At 40.2% G+C, this 17,453-nt stretch overlaps 1 protein-coding gene across 31 annotated transcripts in view; it reads right to left on the bottom strand.

Moving 5' to 3' along the window:
- Positions 1 to 17,453, bottom strand: part of ANK3 (ankyrin 3) — a 374,073-nt gene that overhangs the window by 17,985 nt on the left and 338,635 nt on the right. For 19 of the 31 annotated variants that reach the window (XM_040605364.1, XM_040605357.1, XM_040605348.1 and 16 more), the window contains 6 exons: positions 9,021 to 16,721; positions 8,307 to 8,381; positions 7,358 to 7,489; positions 6,195 to 6,338; positions 3,172 to 3,259; positions 771 to 1,149 (listed from right to left, as the gene is read on the bottom strand). In XM_040605364.1, coding sequence (XP_040461298.1) covers positions 771 to 1,149; positions 3,172 to 3,259; positions 6,195 to 6,338; positions 7,358 to 7,489; positions 8,307 to 8,381; positions 9,021 to 16,721 — 8,519 coding nt within the window. Of the gene's footprint in view, positions 1 to 770; positions 1,150 to 3,171; positions 3,845 to 6,194; positions 6,339 to 7,357; positions 7,490 to 8,306; positions 8,382 to 9,020; positions 16,722 to 17,453 lie in introns of all 31 variants that reach the window. The other 12 variants (XM_040605345.1, XM_040605347.1, XM_040605343.1 and 9 more) reach the window with 5 other exon arrangements.

Raw genomic sequence — 17,453 nt, 5'->3', positions numbered from 1 at the left:
CAGAAAACAACTTATAACGGAGGTTCTGCAGTTAAGGATGCGGAAGCTGGGCAAGGCAGAACCGAAGTGGAGCCTCTCCACAGTCTTTTAAGAAGAACCACTATCTGGAAAAATGCTTTACACATTTGGAAATTTTTTGATTCCTGTTGGCTGGGTGCACTTTGGAGTCAGGGTGAATGAAGCCATGAAACAAGAAACATAAGGGGGAGATTAAATATTACTCAAAAATTACTTTCCTGCAAATTAACAGAGTAAAAAATCGCAGGGGGTGCTGGGGACAAGGAGCAAGATAGAGGCCAAAAAGTCCCTATACCTCTCTCCTCACTTCAATGTCACAAGAAGAGTGGAAACCAGTAGCATCACCTTGGATGTGGAAACAGATGGAGGCAGCTGAGCTGTTTGGCACTGTTGCACAGGTGGTGTGTCAGGGCAGGAAAGGGGCCTGTTCCCAGCGGTGCGGGATAGCAGTCCCAGAAGCTGCTCTGAACTCTTCCAGGGCTCAGGGCCAGTCAGGCAGAGGGTTGTGCAGCCCTGCTTGGCTCCTCTGCCTGCCCAGGCTCCACCTGGTTCTATTCACACTGCAAAATATAAATTTCCACTAACTTCCACATCTCTTAATTTAGCAATAAAAAGAAAGGGCATAAAGAAGGCTAAAATAACCCCAACCCTGTCATAAACAACATTACAAGTCTTTCAAAAAATTATGTCAAGCGATATGTCAAGCAATAGGGACTTCCTCACAGAGTTAATTATTACAGGACATAATGTACCTTCTGTTCAGACATTACTGCTCCCTCCTCCTCTTGGATGCTTGTTCTTGGCTTGCCATCCTCAGAAGTGCTCCAGCTCATCTTCTTCACACTGACAGGCACAGATGTTTTGATGCCTTCTGTTGTTGGCTTGCTAGTCTCTTCCAAAGATTTCTGATATGCTGTTGATGATAACATTTGCTCATCAGTACCAGCTGAAATGTGGGGCTTTGTTTTCAGGGCTTCTTTGTCACTCTGTTTTCCCACATCATTTAAAGATTCCTGGATGTAGGATTTAGTTTTTGTCTCTGATGTGGATTCAGATAGGCTTCCATTTGTTTCTGGCTTCCCTGCTTCTCCTTTGACATATGAGGTAACAGAATCCCTACATTGGTCCGAACTACAAGGAGAAGAAAAAAAAAGAAAAAAGAATAGACAGCCATTCAGTGCTTAAATCACACTCAGAAGGGCTAAGTACTGAGCCTCTTACCAAGCCTTCATTCTTAGCATGTGTTCCAGACAGGAAAAAAGTAAAATTTTAAATTCAGTTTGCAAACATAAATCTATTTAATAGCCTTGTGTTCTGCATCATGGTATCTTTTCAGAAGCAACAAGAGTATGGCCAACATCGGAAACAAGGCCAAATGTTAATCCCCTTCCACTTGGGGGGCAGGGAAAGAAAAAGAGAAAGAAAACCACAGATAACCTACCATTTCCTTGTATAATCATGAGATAAAGCCCCCAAGGCACTAATTTACTAACCTGCTCTCTAATCAAGGAGGTGATGAAAGTATCTGTTACCATGCAATTACCAGTAATGACCAAACAGATTGTAGTTTTTCCCCCAATATCTGTACTCCAGATAAGTCATGCCTTTTTAAAAATATTGGTATCCGAAAATAAACCCTTAGTGCAAAGTTTCAATAATACCACAGCCAAAGGCAAGGAAGGTTACTACAAGAGAGAAAGCTGACTAAAGTTTTGCCTCAGATTACGTATGGACAGGTTTAACCTGCACTTCTGATGCACGGTTTTCTTCTCTCTTGCATTTTTGCTTGCTTTCAGGGATACACTGCAACTGTAAATGTGAAAATACTATAGCTATTTGCTGGCAAAACTCTTATAAAAGATAGTAAATTGAATTAACGTAGTCAGAAACAGATATGTTATCTACTTAAGGAAGTAGATCTATTTCTAGAAGTGATCTATTTTACTAATTTACCACAATATAAAATGCAGGATAACAGTGCTTGCTTAACAACAGAAGTCGCATCAGTAGTAGATCAAGTGCTTTACAGTCCTGAAAGACAATCAGTTTGCTGAAATCAGTGGCCAAATTCCCACTGGATTCAATGACAGAGTTATCTAATGCTACCTGGAACCACAAAGCACCCTGAGTCAAAGTTGCAAGGGTTGTAAACTGCTGACAGACAAATAATCACTCTGCAGATAGTCATCCTCTGCTGATTTACAGTTCACGCAGACCTGGCGCCTTCAACTAGTAATCATGGGAGCCACATTCAAAACAAAGGCAGGCAGGAGCTCTTCACCCAGTGGGTACCAGTAAGGCTGAACATGGCAACATATGTGGTGAATGTTGAAAGCTTAAGTAGATCCAAGGGGAGGTGGAGGCTGGAAAAGCTTATGCAACAGAAATGCATTGAGGATAAATACGTAGAAAGCATCCATCACAAGAGGTTGTTATGCTGAAAGCAAGTGGCATTTGGGAGAGTACCGGAGGAAATCGGCGTATATGTCCACTCTCCTCCTTCCCTGAGCATCCTCTGCAGTCACTGCTGGGACACAACATATGGGACTAAACGGATTTGGTATCACCTCCTTACCTTCTTATGCCTTGTAAGTAATCTCTTTTAAAATCTAGTAAATCAGCATGATATAACATGCTCAAAGTAAGTGTTATAAAAAGAGTGACAATTTAAAAATTTGCTTATGCAAAAAGTAAGAACTATCTGAGAGAAGGCAGAGAGATGCAATGAAAAGGATGACTGCTAAAAAGGTACTTGAGAAATAAGAGTAATGTAATATCCTCATTTCAGATAATGTACGTTTCATAGTTTTCAATTCCAGTTACATATACGCATCACTTTGATTAAAAACAGAAACACAAGAGATAAAGAACACAAAAATATTATGCTCCAGACATAATGTAAACTACTTCTGAAATACCTATATTAAGAATGAAACACGATAAATATACACTTCTAAAGACAAGTATGCCTGAGGCCAAATCAAGTCAACTATTACTTTTTCTTTTAAATATATTTGTGTGCGTGTGTGTGTACAAAAACATATTCTTATAGAACAGCAGAACAGCAGCCTCAGCACTGCTCTTGGAGGTAAAAGCAGAGTGAAGAGGCTTGCTCACACGCACACACAGACACCGTTATACAAAGGTGCTCACCTATCATCCAAGCGATCTAGCAGGCTACCACCTATTCTCCGTCCCGACGTCGGTGGCTCGGTGACACTAGACGAGTCAGGCTGCCAACCTGTAATTGAAGACATTTCCTGTTCTGCTTGTTGAACACCTTTAAGAATTGACCATACTCTTTCTTCCGTCATCTCCTCAGACTCAGCTCCTTCTTCCAGATGAATGTCCTCAAACAGAGATTTAAGCTTTTCTTCCGTCATCTCCTCATCAGTACCAGACTTTTCTCTCTCAGGCTGTTCAGTCCTTACTCCTGTTTTACTAGTCTCTTCACTCTGCCTTTGTTTAGCATCTTTTGATATCCCGCCATAACTACCAAGATACCGTGGAAAATCCTTAAGGTCCGCTTCCTCCAACTGGCTCTCGCCTATGGAAATATCTTTAGGTGTTCCTTCTCTAGGCACTGAGAAATCAAGCTTGCTGTCGTCCAGTGAAGTGTCTTCTTCAGTCACCACTGGCGGTGCTGCTGCTGTACCATCTACGTGTCCCTGGGAGGTCACTAACACGTCACTCAGTCTACTGGGAGTTCTAAGGGGTGACTCTAGGCTAGAGGTGTCGCTAAAGAAATCGTCCTGGTGGAAAGGGGTGGGAGGCACAAAACGCAACCCAGTGGGAGTTTCCAGTTCCACTTGAATGTTGGGATAACCTAAGGAAGACAGCACATTTGGACTGACTGGGATGAAGCGTGGAGCGACAAATAAGCAAATGTCAAATGATTCATGTGTTACATAAAGTATGAAACATATGAGGAGGTGCAGGTGTACAAGAACAAATGCAGTTCTGATGGATTTCTTTACTTTGTCCTAAATAGATGGAATGAAAAATGAGTACTGCCAGCAAATAGGACAATGAAGCCAGTACTTTGGACTATTTTGTAAAAATTTCAGCAATTGTTTTTGCAGCCATTTTAACATTTTTAAACTATAGCAGACTGTCTTATGAGCATGCAATAAACCAAATGTGGACAAGGGTGGTTGTCCCTTTATATCCAGTACAATCTCTTGCAGTCATATTGTGTATATCTTTCTTTCCCAGTTTTTATTTATTTAGATTTGGAAGCTTAATAAATAAATTTTAAAGACAGAAGTAGATCATAACATAGGACAGCCACTTTTTTGTCAGTAGGCATTATTTCTAAAACAGGACCACATTTTAAAATATAGTTTTATATGAAAATACACAATACCAGAAATGCAATGTTACTAATATATATGTCTCCAATTTAATCATAGAGCACAAGAATGGAATATTTAAAAAGTGAGGAACGGAAATGGATCCTAATGAGGATACTAAAAACTAGTAAATCTAAATACACAGCAGGATAAAAAACTAAAAAAGGAAGTGAATAAAGGAGTAAAATTACACAAACACAACAAGGGAGAGCTATATGAATATTTCAGGTACAGTAAAGTTATACAGGTGAGAGGACTGTGGTGAGTAAGGAGATCTTGGTGATCTTGGAGAGTGAGGTGATCTTGGTGACATGGGTACAATCAGATACACTGATCAAATAGAGAGAGAAAAGAAAAGAAAAATTGATGAAAACACAGTAAAAACCATACAAAAGGATTAAACTGAACAGACATATGAAAACGATAAAAAAATCTGAAGTTTGCATTCCAGCAAATAATAGGTTGGGTAGCCTACGAAAGGGAGGAAATGCATGCTGTGGGGTTAACTTGACGTTGTGCTGCCTGCAAAGGGAGGTGCATTAACAGGGTTTTTTTTTTTTTTTTTTTTTTTTTTTTTTTGTTTGTTTCCTGAACCAGCTGAGAGAAAGGCAAAGGTGGTCTGGTCTTGGTGAGGAAAGAAAGCTTGAGGAAGGTTCAGAGAAGAGGAGAGACAGAAAGCAACTGCAGAGAAGCGTATTTTTTTCATAGAAACATTGATGCTACTATTAAAAGGCACAAGCAACATTTCAAGAGCAATTTTCTTAAAATGTCAACAGAAAGTTATTTCTGTAATGCAATGATTCAATGACCAGCAATGCTGCTCAATAATGGAGGTACACTGAGCTTATATGCTCTAAATAAAAAAAAAAAAAATCCTACCAAAATACAGAGAAAGCCCAATGAATACTTAAACAAATTACAAAACCCAAAGGCAATGCTACTTACAAAAGAAAAGTCTTATTTAAGGAGCTATACCACATGTGATACAAATCAAAGCAGAAGCAACCCAAGGCCTGTTAACTAATATTTAAAAGAAGAAAAAACAGTATCTAGCATCTCCAACATGCTGATCAATAAGTATACCTATGACAATTCTATTTTACAAACAGAACTTCATTTATCCTTTTAATCTCTTTCAAAATTAACTTGCACAATTCTGTTCTGAGTTGGTAGAGCCTTCATGTGGAAATAATTACATAATTTTACCCATTAATAGACTGGAAAAGATACTCTCTCATGCACTAATAAACCGTTTTCCTATTTTTCCACTGCCATTGTAGAAATGGTCCAAGTGAAAATTACAAAGTAATGGATGTCCACCTGTCTCAAAGAGGCTTGGTAATAAACTGCACATTAATTTACTCTGTGCACTTACTCAGCACTTTTCTTTTTCCCCTTGTTCTTCCTTCTTTTTTTTTCTTCAGAGAATTCTTAAGAATTCTTGCTCTTACTTACTTAGACAGAAAGTCAAAGAATATACATATATTTCCAGGTAACTTCAAAAGTATGTGATACCAAGTACATTAAAAATATACATGGGCAAGCCTCAAAGAAGAGCTATTGCTGATTAAAGTACTGTCAACAGAGGCTGGTGGGAACAAGCTTACTCAGGCATATGTTTGTGGGATCCTGCTTATTCTTTGAGATACTAATGTGAAACCTGTGTATCATACCATGAGCATGCTTTAGCAGAGGAAAAACCTTTACCATTAAACTCGATTATTTCTGTAGCACTTACTGTCTTTCTTGAAAGACTACTTTATACAACATCATTGTATTATTGGACATGTCACTGAACTAAATAAGACCATGGAATTCAATTACCATCAATGGGATCATGAAAAACGTTATTTTCATCTGCAAAACTTCTGGTGCCTGAAATATTTCCGTAATCAAATATTGGTCCTTCCAACAGTGTCACGATATCTATTCGATTAATTTTTGTCAATACAGAAGTTAAGGCATCAGCTGAAAAACAAACAGAACATGTCAGAAAAAAGTTCGGTGTTGCACAATTGTGTAATCGTTTTTCTCAGTTACATTCACATTGCATTAACCATGGATTGCTGGCATGTGTTTCTGTCCCACTGCCTTTGGTTCTAGCAAACCCCGTCATTTGTCCAAGTGGTCGTTCTGCTGCCTACTTACTCAAGATATAAATCTATTAAGAGCCTTCCCTCCCCCCCAAGCATTATTATATTACAACACAAAAGGCACAAAGAGTAAGGTCAGAGAGTTCTTTAAGAACATATTTACTTACTACTGAAACAAAATATCCTTTACTGGAGCGTAAAAAGAGTGTAAAGCTACTTTCACCATTCTGTTTCGAGGAACAACAGAATAGGTAGCCATGTAGGTATTAATGCAATACATCCTGAAATCTCATTTACAGTAATCTTGTTGCAAGAACAGAGTAATACTGGAAATTACTTTAACAGTGGAAGAGATCAAAGCAGACTCAAATACTGTGTAGGAGTGTGTAGATTAGAGAACGGTAACAAACACCACTGACCTACACAAAAACTAAAACCTCTCTTTCAATTTGAGCAATTCAAGTGAAATGCACAGCTAAAACCAACAGGATCAGCGCAGAATCAGTGTCTCCATCACTTCTCGCAGAAGGAGGCTTAGCCTTTTCTTAAGACCTGCAGTACGGTGAAGCTACCTAACTTAACTTTCCCATGTTTCATGTTCCTTGCTATTAGAAAGTTTTCCTCAATATTTTCTTTGCTGGAACTTAAGTTCATTAGTTATCCCACCGGTTATGGACATGGAGAACAGATTATTTCCTTCTGCATGTATACTGAATAAATATGACATGTTTCTGACTTCTGGTAAAAATATAACTGAAACGTCTTTTTTTTTTTTCCTTCCCATCAGTGGTTTGCAAAAGACATAATGTTTTCTTCAATTTAACTTACTTAGATGAGGCAACAGATGAAATGGGTTATAACTTATAAACAACAACAGTAACTACTTGAACTTACTTGTAGCATTTTTACCATCTCTGGTAACCCATTTCTTTAATAACATGAAGCTTTGAGCAATAAGAGAATTTGGGTTTTCTACTCGTATTTGATTTATTTCATCCACAGAAAAATTCAGTTCTCTTGCCAGTTCTATAAAGACAAAAAAAAAAAAAAAAAAGGCAAGCAAGAAAAGAAACTAACAACAAAAGCACCAAACAAAGCACAAATCCCTCAATCATCCTGTCAGGTTTAAAAATATTACCTTTCTTAGATCACACAGATGTCAACAAAACTACCTGACACAAACTTTGCGGATAACGATGAACATGGCATTATATACTCACACTTCAATTTCCTAAGACAGACATAATTTTGAAATTCAGTCATCTCTGTGAGCTATTATTGTCTTTATACTCAGCAAGCCACTTAAACATGGTGAAAAAAACCTCTGTGGAGACTGCTTCATCACTGCTAATTTATCCATCCTGGGTTTTCTGGTGATGCTTACTCCTTTGTGAGCTTGCTGTGCAGCTCAGCACTAGTGCTGTCGTCACCTGCGCCCAGGAAGAGCTGGCTGCTGCAGCTGTAAGGCTGTGAAGGGCCAACTCTGCCCACCAGTATACCAACCTGCTGGGGCCCTGCTGGGCTCCCTGGAACCGCCAGGGCTTTGGGGAACGGCTCTCCAGACACAGAGGCAGCCCTGAGCCTGACTCCTTGGGTAAGCATCTTGAGAGGAAAGCCATTTTAGCTGCTTTCCCTATGAGTTTCTGTTTGACTTACGGCAAGACCCATGGGGTAATTTCCTATTAGGCACCTTTGCCCAGTAATGTGTTGCAGGTTTTGGGAGGCTGCGCCCACTGTGAGTCTGGGAGAGCCTGACGCAGCCTTTCTGCAGATTTTGGTAAAAGACTGCTTCTGCAAATGTACTAGCGAAGACTAATTTCAATATTAAAGCAGAAAAGCTTACCTGTCCAGCTAAGTCCTAGGTGATCAGCTACAATTGCCATCCTTATATCTGTCCGTTCACATGGACTCTGTGGACCTGTGATTTACAATTTGTCGATTAAAAAGGTTTTGCACAGAAAACCACAATACTGGACAATAGCTTATTATAAATAATAGCTTTAATTTGACTAAGTTGCCAGTGCTTATATTTTTTACTAGAATGGTTGTGTGTCCTAATAACCTACAAAGCAACTTTTTTTCATAGCTTTTAGATTTTCACCTGTGTAAAGCCAAATGTCAAACTACATGATGTCGTGTAATGAAACCAAACATGCTGACAATATAGCTGTTAAGACTGTACACAAGTTGTTCAGTTACTGGTGGAAACCACCAAGACCAGATTATCATCTATTTTCTCTAATTTGACAGAACAAATTTGCTGTCACAAAAGAAATCTTTCAATTTCTGAATTACATCAATTTTTGAGTTACATGAATGTCTTTGGCATGCTTCACTAGCTTTCTACAGTACAGGCTTTGTTTGAAGGAAGAAAGAAGAGTATAAGACAGCACATACAGATGACAATGACAGAATGAAAACTACAGTTAAGTCACTCCACAGGCAATCACAACAGTTCATGCACTAGGATCAACAAGTTGAAAGTTTTACAAACTAGGCTTGATCTCCACGAGGTGAGCCATGAGAGCTCCAGAAACCTGACTGCCTTCATTCTCACCAGTCCTCTTACTCCTCCTCCTCTCACTGTCGGCCTTTTCAATCTTTGATTTTATAGATGCTGCCTCTGTTCTCATGTCTCTAGCAGACTTCGATGTAATGGAAGGCTGGTAAACTTGAGTAGCTTCTGATAAGGATGTGTTCCTTGATGTACTGTCTTCTTCATCATCAGAGACCTCTGACTGCATCTTTTTCTCTTCATCAGATAGACGATCCACAAGCTTTAATGTCTCACCACTAATTCCCTTAAAATATTCAATAGAATGTTTACATACCTCCCTAAGCTGATTTTTCCTTACTTTAACTGTTGTCATGGTGACGGAGGTAGATCTTACCTTTACTGGTAATTTAGAAGGAAGCTGTTTTGTTTTTTCTTTTTCTACCTGCTCTTGTTTTGGCAGGGCTGGAGTTCTTCTAGCTAGGTTACTCCTATGTGTATTTTTTACAGGAATCCTAGACCTTGCTTCTAGACAGGGAGAAGAATTATTTTGTTTTGCTTTGTCAGGCTTACTAGCCCCTCTCACTTTACTCCCTGTATTGCTTTGGAGATTATTTTGTGAAAAGACTTCTTTCACTGAGCTGGCCTTTACAGGAAGCTTTGATTTTCCTCTAGCCCCTACTAAGTCTGTTGACTTTTGCTGCTCTCCATGTGGTTTTTGCTTATCTCTTACTCTGTGTCCTTGTGTTGTCCCTGTACCTTTTCCTGAAGTGCTTTTCGCTTGATTAGCTTTCTGGAGGGAACATTTTGGTTCCAAATGTTCTTTTAGCACTACATTACAGGTAATATCATCTGTAGGGACAGCAGATGAATCCAAATTGTTGTTGTTATTAAAATTATCTTTTGGAAAATCAGTGTTTTCTGTTTGCCTACAGCTTGTCTGGCTAGAAGCTGAACTCGCAATCACTGCTACAGTTTCATTTTCTAATCCCTGACCACTTGGCATCACAGCTTCTATCTTATCTGTCACTTCGCCAGGGCCATCTTTCTTCAGAGTCATGGTGGAAGCAGAAATTCCCATTTTAATTGGTGTGCGCAATTTGGGATCAACTTTAGAAGCATTTACCGCTGCCGATGATTTTTCCAGTGAGTTACTACCAAGTGTTTGTTCCATGCAATCTCCACTGGCCTGGATGATGGGCTTATGTTCAACTGCTGTTGTTTCTACTGGTCTCTCTAGGTTTGTTTCTACAGTGTTGTCCCCTGCCTGTGGCTGTGTGATGGCAGTGACTGTACTTTTATCCCCTTCCCCCTTGTCCCCTGACTTCCCTTCAGAAGTATGCTCACCAATCTGAAAAAATTGGAGTCTTTCTTCAACAAAATCCCTCTTGCTCATGTCAATTGCACCACTGCGAGTCATCTCAAACATCTTCCCTTCATGAAATGGGAAGGGGTTGGGCTCGCTAGTTGGCGTACTTTCATCTGTTGGAGTTCTGGCTGGAGTTGTATCAGGTGTTGTTGCTTGAGATCTGTCTTCCACTGCCAGACCAAATGGCTTAGCCTCATCATCCCTTGATTTAGTCTCAAACACTTCATCGTCACCTCGATTATTGGACCACGGATCAAAGTCAAGACTCTTGGTGGCCACCGTTTTGAAAGGTGTTGCAAATTCTTCGTCTACTTTGTAACTGAAATACGTATCAGGAAATACAGTCCTGTCAGGGTGTCTTCCTTCCAAAGTGAAAAACTGTGCCCCTGACTTCTGTTCGCTCTTATCTCTGGCTTTTTCTGAAGCTGGACCCTTCGAAGGTGCCTTGTCTTCTTCAGGGCCTACCTTGCCTTCCTCCTCAATGACTTCAAGCTTACTCTGGCTAAAGCAGCGATCAGTCTGCTTTAGAATGCCTTCTGTAGTCCATACATCCTTTTTGGTTTCAACTGCCGGACCTGCAAGTTTAGAATCACTCTCAGTTAAACCATCATCTTCATCTTGCAAATCATAACCGTCAAGAGAGTCAATCTCTGTTGCATCGGTATCATGGGAGAATTCTGCAGTGGTTGCTATGGAACACTCTGTGACAGACTGGTCATTGTTACTCCCATTTTGCACTACATCATTCTGGGGTGATTCAAGCCCAACATCAAACTCATTAGGTTTCCCAGAAGTGGGATGTCCTAACTCTTTCTGTTTCTCAATCTTTTCAGGGCCTCTGGGTTTTGAGGTTTCTTTATGGTCATCTTCCAGTTCTTTCAGTTTGAATGTATACTTTTTAAGTGGGACAGGCTGATAGAGAGATTCATCGTCACTGGAGTCACTGACATCTGCTCCTGGTGGCACAGGAGATGGTGGCTGTACTCTTATTACGGGTTCAGCCAGCTGGCATTTGTCATGTTCATCTTGCAAGTTCACTTCTGTCATCTCCATTTCACTTTCAGTGGAATAACGAGGCTTCTTTTCTGACTCGCCTTGATCTGCATCCAGTGGTGGAGGAGGAGGGAATTCAATGTAGGCAACTCTGTTCCCTTTGGGTCTTTTGTTAGAGTCCTTATTTATATGGTTAGGTAACACTTTGTCAGTATGTGGTTCCTCAATCTCTGCCTGTTTTACAGATGTTGACTTAGCCTCTGCTTCCTCCTCTGATTCCTCAGATACCTCAGGTATAGGACTGGGCTTGCCTGGGATATAAGCTATTAGTGAGTCGGGTGTTTTAGATGTAAACTCGTAACTCACTTCCTCCGAACTCGGTGTTTCTGGTGTTAAAGGGCTTTTACCAGAGCTATCTATAAAGGACACTTGCTCTAGTGTGTCATCTTCTGGACTACCTTGTGGAGAAGGAGGTTGCTTTTGCTGTCTAGCTGTGTAAAATGTCCCCCTTGTCTCTTGTACTGTCTTACTCTCCTGACTGACAATTTTTTTAATATTTCCTTGTTGCACCTCTTTCTCATATTGCTTTCCTACTTGAACAAAACTGACATAAACAGGCAAGGTCTTAATTTCTTTTACTCCCTCAGTGCTTGCTAGTGGTGCAACTTTATCCAAGTAATCGCTGGCACCGGGGTCAACTAACTCACTTGAAGGAAATCCCTTTCCCGGACTACATTCTAAAGAATCTGGCGATTTGCTAGGGGATAGCTCCATTTCCTCAATGGGAGGAGTTAGACCTATTGAGCTCTGCTGCTTGGTAACTTTTCTGATTTCTGAACACTTTATTTTTTCGTCTTCCATATAATCAATCTGCCTCTCAACTTTCTCCTTAATCACAGCTGATTGGGATACTTTAGCTGAAAGTTCATAGACACCATCAAGCATGGTTCTCTTCTCCTCAACAATTCTGACTGGAATATGGGACACAGCAATTTCTTCTTTTCTTTTGGATATTTTATCAGCCACTTCACCATTACGTTCTCCCTCCCTGACAACAAATTCTCTGTATAAAACCCTTTTTGAGGGAGATTTGACAGTCAGTTCCTTCACTTCTTCTGAATGAATTCCATTTGCTGCCAGTTTGTGCTCTGTCACAGTGGCAAATTCACTTTTTTTGTCAGTTTTAGTTTCAGCATGATCCACATGGTTTTCTTTTACTGTATCTGGAACCAGCACATGTGACAGTTTTTCTTTTTGTGTTTGATGATTAGAAGTTCCAGGACTTTCCCACGTTCTATAGATCTTTTTGTCCCAGTGTCCCTTCGCAGTTGAGTCTGAGCCGTACACCAGGTCTTTCGCCTGTGGTTCTGAAAAGTATTCTGGCACCACACCTTTACTCATCTCAGGTCGTTTTTGTGCATCTGAAGCACGGAAGTCTTCGATAGCTTTTGCTTTACCTGGAACAAAATCTTCCTGTATTTTCACCTCTTTCTGTAAGGCTGTGCTCCCATCAATGACCTCTACTTGCTTTGCGTGTTTCTCTCTGGAATAAAACTGATACACTGGTAACTTACTTTCTTGCGATTTCTTTACTGGAATTTTGGACTGACCATCCAGCTTTTTTTCTTCTTGAGTCACGTCCTTACTCCTTGGACTTATACTTTGTTCAAATTTAAGCCTAATGGAACTGAGCTTTGATTGCTTCAGCTGAAATCCAGTCTGTGAAACCTCAGGTACTCCAGTCTGCTGAGCACTTCCTTTGTGTTCCATAGTCTGTTTAGAGTCCTCTGCAGGTTGCACAAATATCCTTTTTTCAGGACTGCTGGGCAAACTGGATGCCTTTCTTTCATCCACCTTGGGAAAACATTTCCCATCATGTGCATACTGCTTCACCTTACTCCATTCGTCACCGGACGATGGTAATTCAGAGAGCAGAACCTTCTCAGGGCTGCTGCTGGCAGAGCTCTGGCTAGAATGTATTTCTTTGCCATTTTTTTTATGCTGCTTTTTCTCTGGAGACTGTAGCTCATCGTTCAACTTCTCTGTTTTATCCCGAAAAAACTGTGATACTTCAGTCAGTTTTTCTTCTGCCTCTTTAACAGTCCTGTCCACCCTGTCTTCATACATCAACTTTTCTCTACCTCTGTCTAATCTGTCCTCAGTAAAGCGCATCCACATCGCATGTTTTGGACTACTAACATCTCCAGTGTAGTGTAACACTGTCACTTTATCATAATGATCATCTTTAGACATTTTACCTACACCATTTTCAGATACATCTTTATAGATTTTGGAGAGAATCTCTTTTTTGGGGGCAGTAGCTACTTTTTCTCTGCATCGTTTATCAGACCCCTGTAACTCTGCACTAAGGGGTAGAGCATGGTCAGTAACTGACTCCTCAGTATCAGAATGAGACACATCTAGCTTTTCTGAAAGAAGCATTTTCTCAGCAAACCTGTAAGACTCCCCTCTTAGTTCTGACAACTCATCATCATGGTATTCTATTGAGTGCTGACTCAAAAGCTTCAGTGTTTTGTAAGAGTCATCAGACATGAGTTGAGCAGAACTAGGGCGACTGTCTTCTTCCTGGGACACAGGAGTGTTAACTCTAGAGGATTCCAGATAAGAAGGAAGTGACTCTTCGGCCGTGAGCTCCTCTTCTTCTTGCTGACCTTGTTCATCTGAACAAGGAAAAGCATCATGTTTTTCCAACTCTTTTAAGTTAATATCTCCCCGAGGTAAGTCTTTCTGATATACATACATTTCTTTTTCTGGATGCTTTTTTGTTTCTCTAATAATGACTTCAGTAGGTTCAGCCTGATTACCTTGTTCAATATGGACCTCTATTATTCGCTCCAGTTTGGGTTTCATTTTGCTGTCCTTCTCTGCATGTTGTGGTGAAGTTTCAGCAGACTTGCTAACATCGGAAGTTACTGATGATTTATGTTCAAACAGACCTGCCAGTTCTTTGGAAGGATCACGTCCAGACTGAAAGGCTTTCATTATGTCATGAACAGACATTGTTTCCTCAATCCTTTCAGACGTGCTTTCAGTGCATGGAGGTTTATGATAAACCATCCTAGTTGTTGTAGTGATATGCGTTTCTTCTTTTACTCGGACACCTTTACTAAGGACACACTTATGGTCGTCTTCTTCGCTGCTGCTGGCCTTCATTTGAAAAGCTTTAACCTTCTCTTTAATAGATCCAGCAGGTTTTTGCTCCAGCTCCATAAATGTAGGGCTAGGCTTTGAGGCTGGTAGCTCCTCTGTTTTCTGCTCGGGAATTTCTTCAGACGATGGTTCATAGCTGCGGATAACATGAACTACTTCAGTTCTCGTTTCTGTAATGACGGGAGGGATGGGTACGTCATGGAAAAGTGGTTTTGGCCCTGTGCTTTCAGCACTTTGTGGGGCAGAAGGTGTCTTTTCACTCCTCGTTTCAAAGCCACTGTCAGATAAGGGACTTTTATCTTGATCATGTTGAGAAAAGTCATCTGGAGACTCTAAAATAGTATCTGTTCCAAAAAAGGAATCTGCAATTTTACATAGCTCCTTTTCTGATGTTGAAGGCCTCATGGAGGCTGGAGGCATTTTAAGTTTATGTTCCTGCAAAGCAATAGCTGGTTTTAAAATGCGTTTTTGTCTCTCTTCACCTTCTTTTTTCCCCTCTTCAAACTTGTACTTTATGTTTGTTAATGAACTGCTACCAATATCATTTGCTAAGTAATCAATAACTTTTGACAAGCTATAATCCTTTTCCGACATGGTTTTAGTTTTAATTTGGACCTTCTCTGGAACAGACATAGGAGGGCTTGTCAAAGCTTGCTGTCTCGCTTCATCAATCTCCTCTGTACTGAACTCTACCCAGTCATCCTCGGACAGGTGTCCTTGATCACTTTTGGATACTTTAGCCGACCCTTTACTCTCTAAACACACATCTTTTTTCAGAATCTCACTAACTTTTACTAAGTCCTCTTTTACTTTCTCAACAATTTTAAAGGGCTCTTCATCATCAATTCTACCCTCTTTTGGTATCTCGGGTTGGAACGGTTTGTCCTCTGTGACATCTGTCTGCAATATTGCAGTCATTCTGATTAGATCCTCTTTCATTTCAGCAACATCTTTCAGTATCTCCTGACTGGAGGATAAAGAAGAGGGTGTGGACAATTTGAGAGCAGAGGGTGCTAAAAACAAGGATGATTTTATTGGAGATGAAGTTCGATTAAAGGGAGGCTGTGTGCGTGCCTCTGTAGTCAATGTTTTAATAGGTGACAGTAACGCAGCAGCTGATTTTGTAAGTGGAGACGACTCTGGGAGCTTCTTTAATGCTGGTTCAGACAAAACATTGACTACAGAATATACTGGCACTGTTATTGTTGATGAAGTTACTGATGAGGTAGTTGCAGATATTGACCCAAGGGCTGTGTACAAAGCACCTGCAGGAGGAGTTCTCATTGACTGGAAAGCTGATGGTGCTGAAGACACAAATGACCTGAGTGGAGAAAATGACATTGTTGTAGCTGTTGAAAACACTCTCTCAGCCGTGTCAGCAACTGCGTTAGCAGCACAACTTGCAGAATGTGCAGCTGCAGCAATCTTGTCTTGAAAAACGGCTGCAGCTTTGGATCCATTTATTAAGTTGGCAGAAGATGGGTATTTCAGAGGTGACACAGATCCATTAAGCAATGGTACATCTGTGTGCCCAGCTACATGTTTTGCTGGCGACGAGAGAGACGAGGCCATCATGACTTTAGAGGATGAAACAGCGTCAACTGCTGACATAGCAGGTGACACCACTGACTTTAGAGGGGACGATAAAAGTGAAGATGCTGATGTGATGACCGACTTAAGTGGCAAACTTGAAGAGTACATGTTAATGTTGGATTTGGGGGATGCTGGAGGCGTCATGGTTATGGATGATCTCTCCAAGAGAGACCCTGCTGTAGTCACTGGAGATGTCCGAGAGGGGAATGTGGTAGTGGATGCCAGCCCTTTCAGACTAGCAGCTTCTGTGACTGCTGGAGCTCTGACGAAAGAGCCTGAAGTAACCTGTATATTGTAGGGAGGCTGCGAAACCACAGTTTTTATTGGTGAAGAGATTGTCCGAAATGATCTAATCGGAGATGCTACATCACTAACAGATTTAACTGAAGATGTGGTAGAAGCTCCTAATGTGGATTTGATTGGAGAAGCAGAAGAAACAGACCATATTGATTTTAATGGGGAAGCTGTAGGAGTGTTAGAGGAAGAGCTTGATAAGGAAGTGAAGCCTGATTTGGTTTGCCCAGGCACTGTAATTGGAGCTGTTGTCCACGACTGGTATGGCCGTGTTGGAAAGAATGGCTTGTATGAGTAAGTAGCAGGTAGGGATCTTGTTGCTCCTGCACTCCGTTCAACTGTTTCTTAAATTGTTAAATTAAAATCAAACATAAAAATCAACAAAAATGGTTGAAAAACAGAGAGACCAGAGAAGAAAATAGGTCAGTAAACGTTGTAATATTACAAAAAGCAAGTACAATTGTTTGCGTGAGTTAGGATGAAGGAGGCAAAAGAAGATTTAAAAAGGGAAAGAAAAAAATAGGAATAAGCCATATACCGATGATTGGTCCAAACCAAAAAGCAACATGAAATTAAAGACAGAAAGCACATAGCAACCAAATCTGCGAAGAATGAAGAACAAAAAACACAAAGAAGGAATCCATAAGGTAAAAATAAAGCCACGTCAAAATTACTTCTCTTACTTCCTATTGACTTTCTGATGTGCTATTTCTGAAATTTTCATATCAGTTCTATTTTGCCTGTTTAGGTACGTCTGCTTTGCGCAACTATTAGAATTATCCTTTTAATAATTTCAGTTGTTGTTGTTCTGTTCAGATATTGAACCTATACAAAATATAAACTTGCATAAAAGGACATTAGATAGCTAATTTTTTTTTAAACCGCTCAGAACTATTTCATGCAGAACCCAAAATTCCTTTAAGTGACAGGCAATTGATGTGCAAACTGTGAAGCAACTGGAATAAATTCAAATCTGTATCTCCCATGCACAATTCGGATATGCTTCACACTCACAAAGCCAATAAGAGCAAGAGCTTTTCTGAGTCAATATTGTAAAAAAAATAATAAAATTAAAG

Source organism: Falco naumanni, chromosome 9 (genome assembly GCF_017639655.2).
Source record: "Falco naumanni isolate bFalNau1 chromosome 9, bFalNau1.pat, whole genome shotgun sequence".
NCBI classification, from domain to species: domain Eukaryota; kingdom Metazoa; phylum Chordata; class Aves; order Falconiformes; family Falconidae; genus Falco; species Falco naumanni.
Note: the sequence above shows the minus strand (reverse complement) of the source record. Positions and strands in the feature narration are given on the sequence as shown.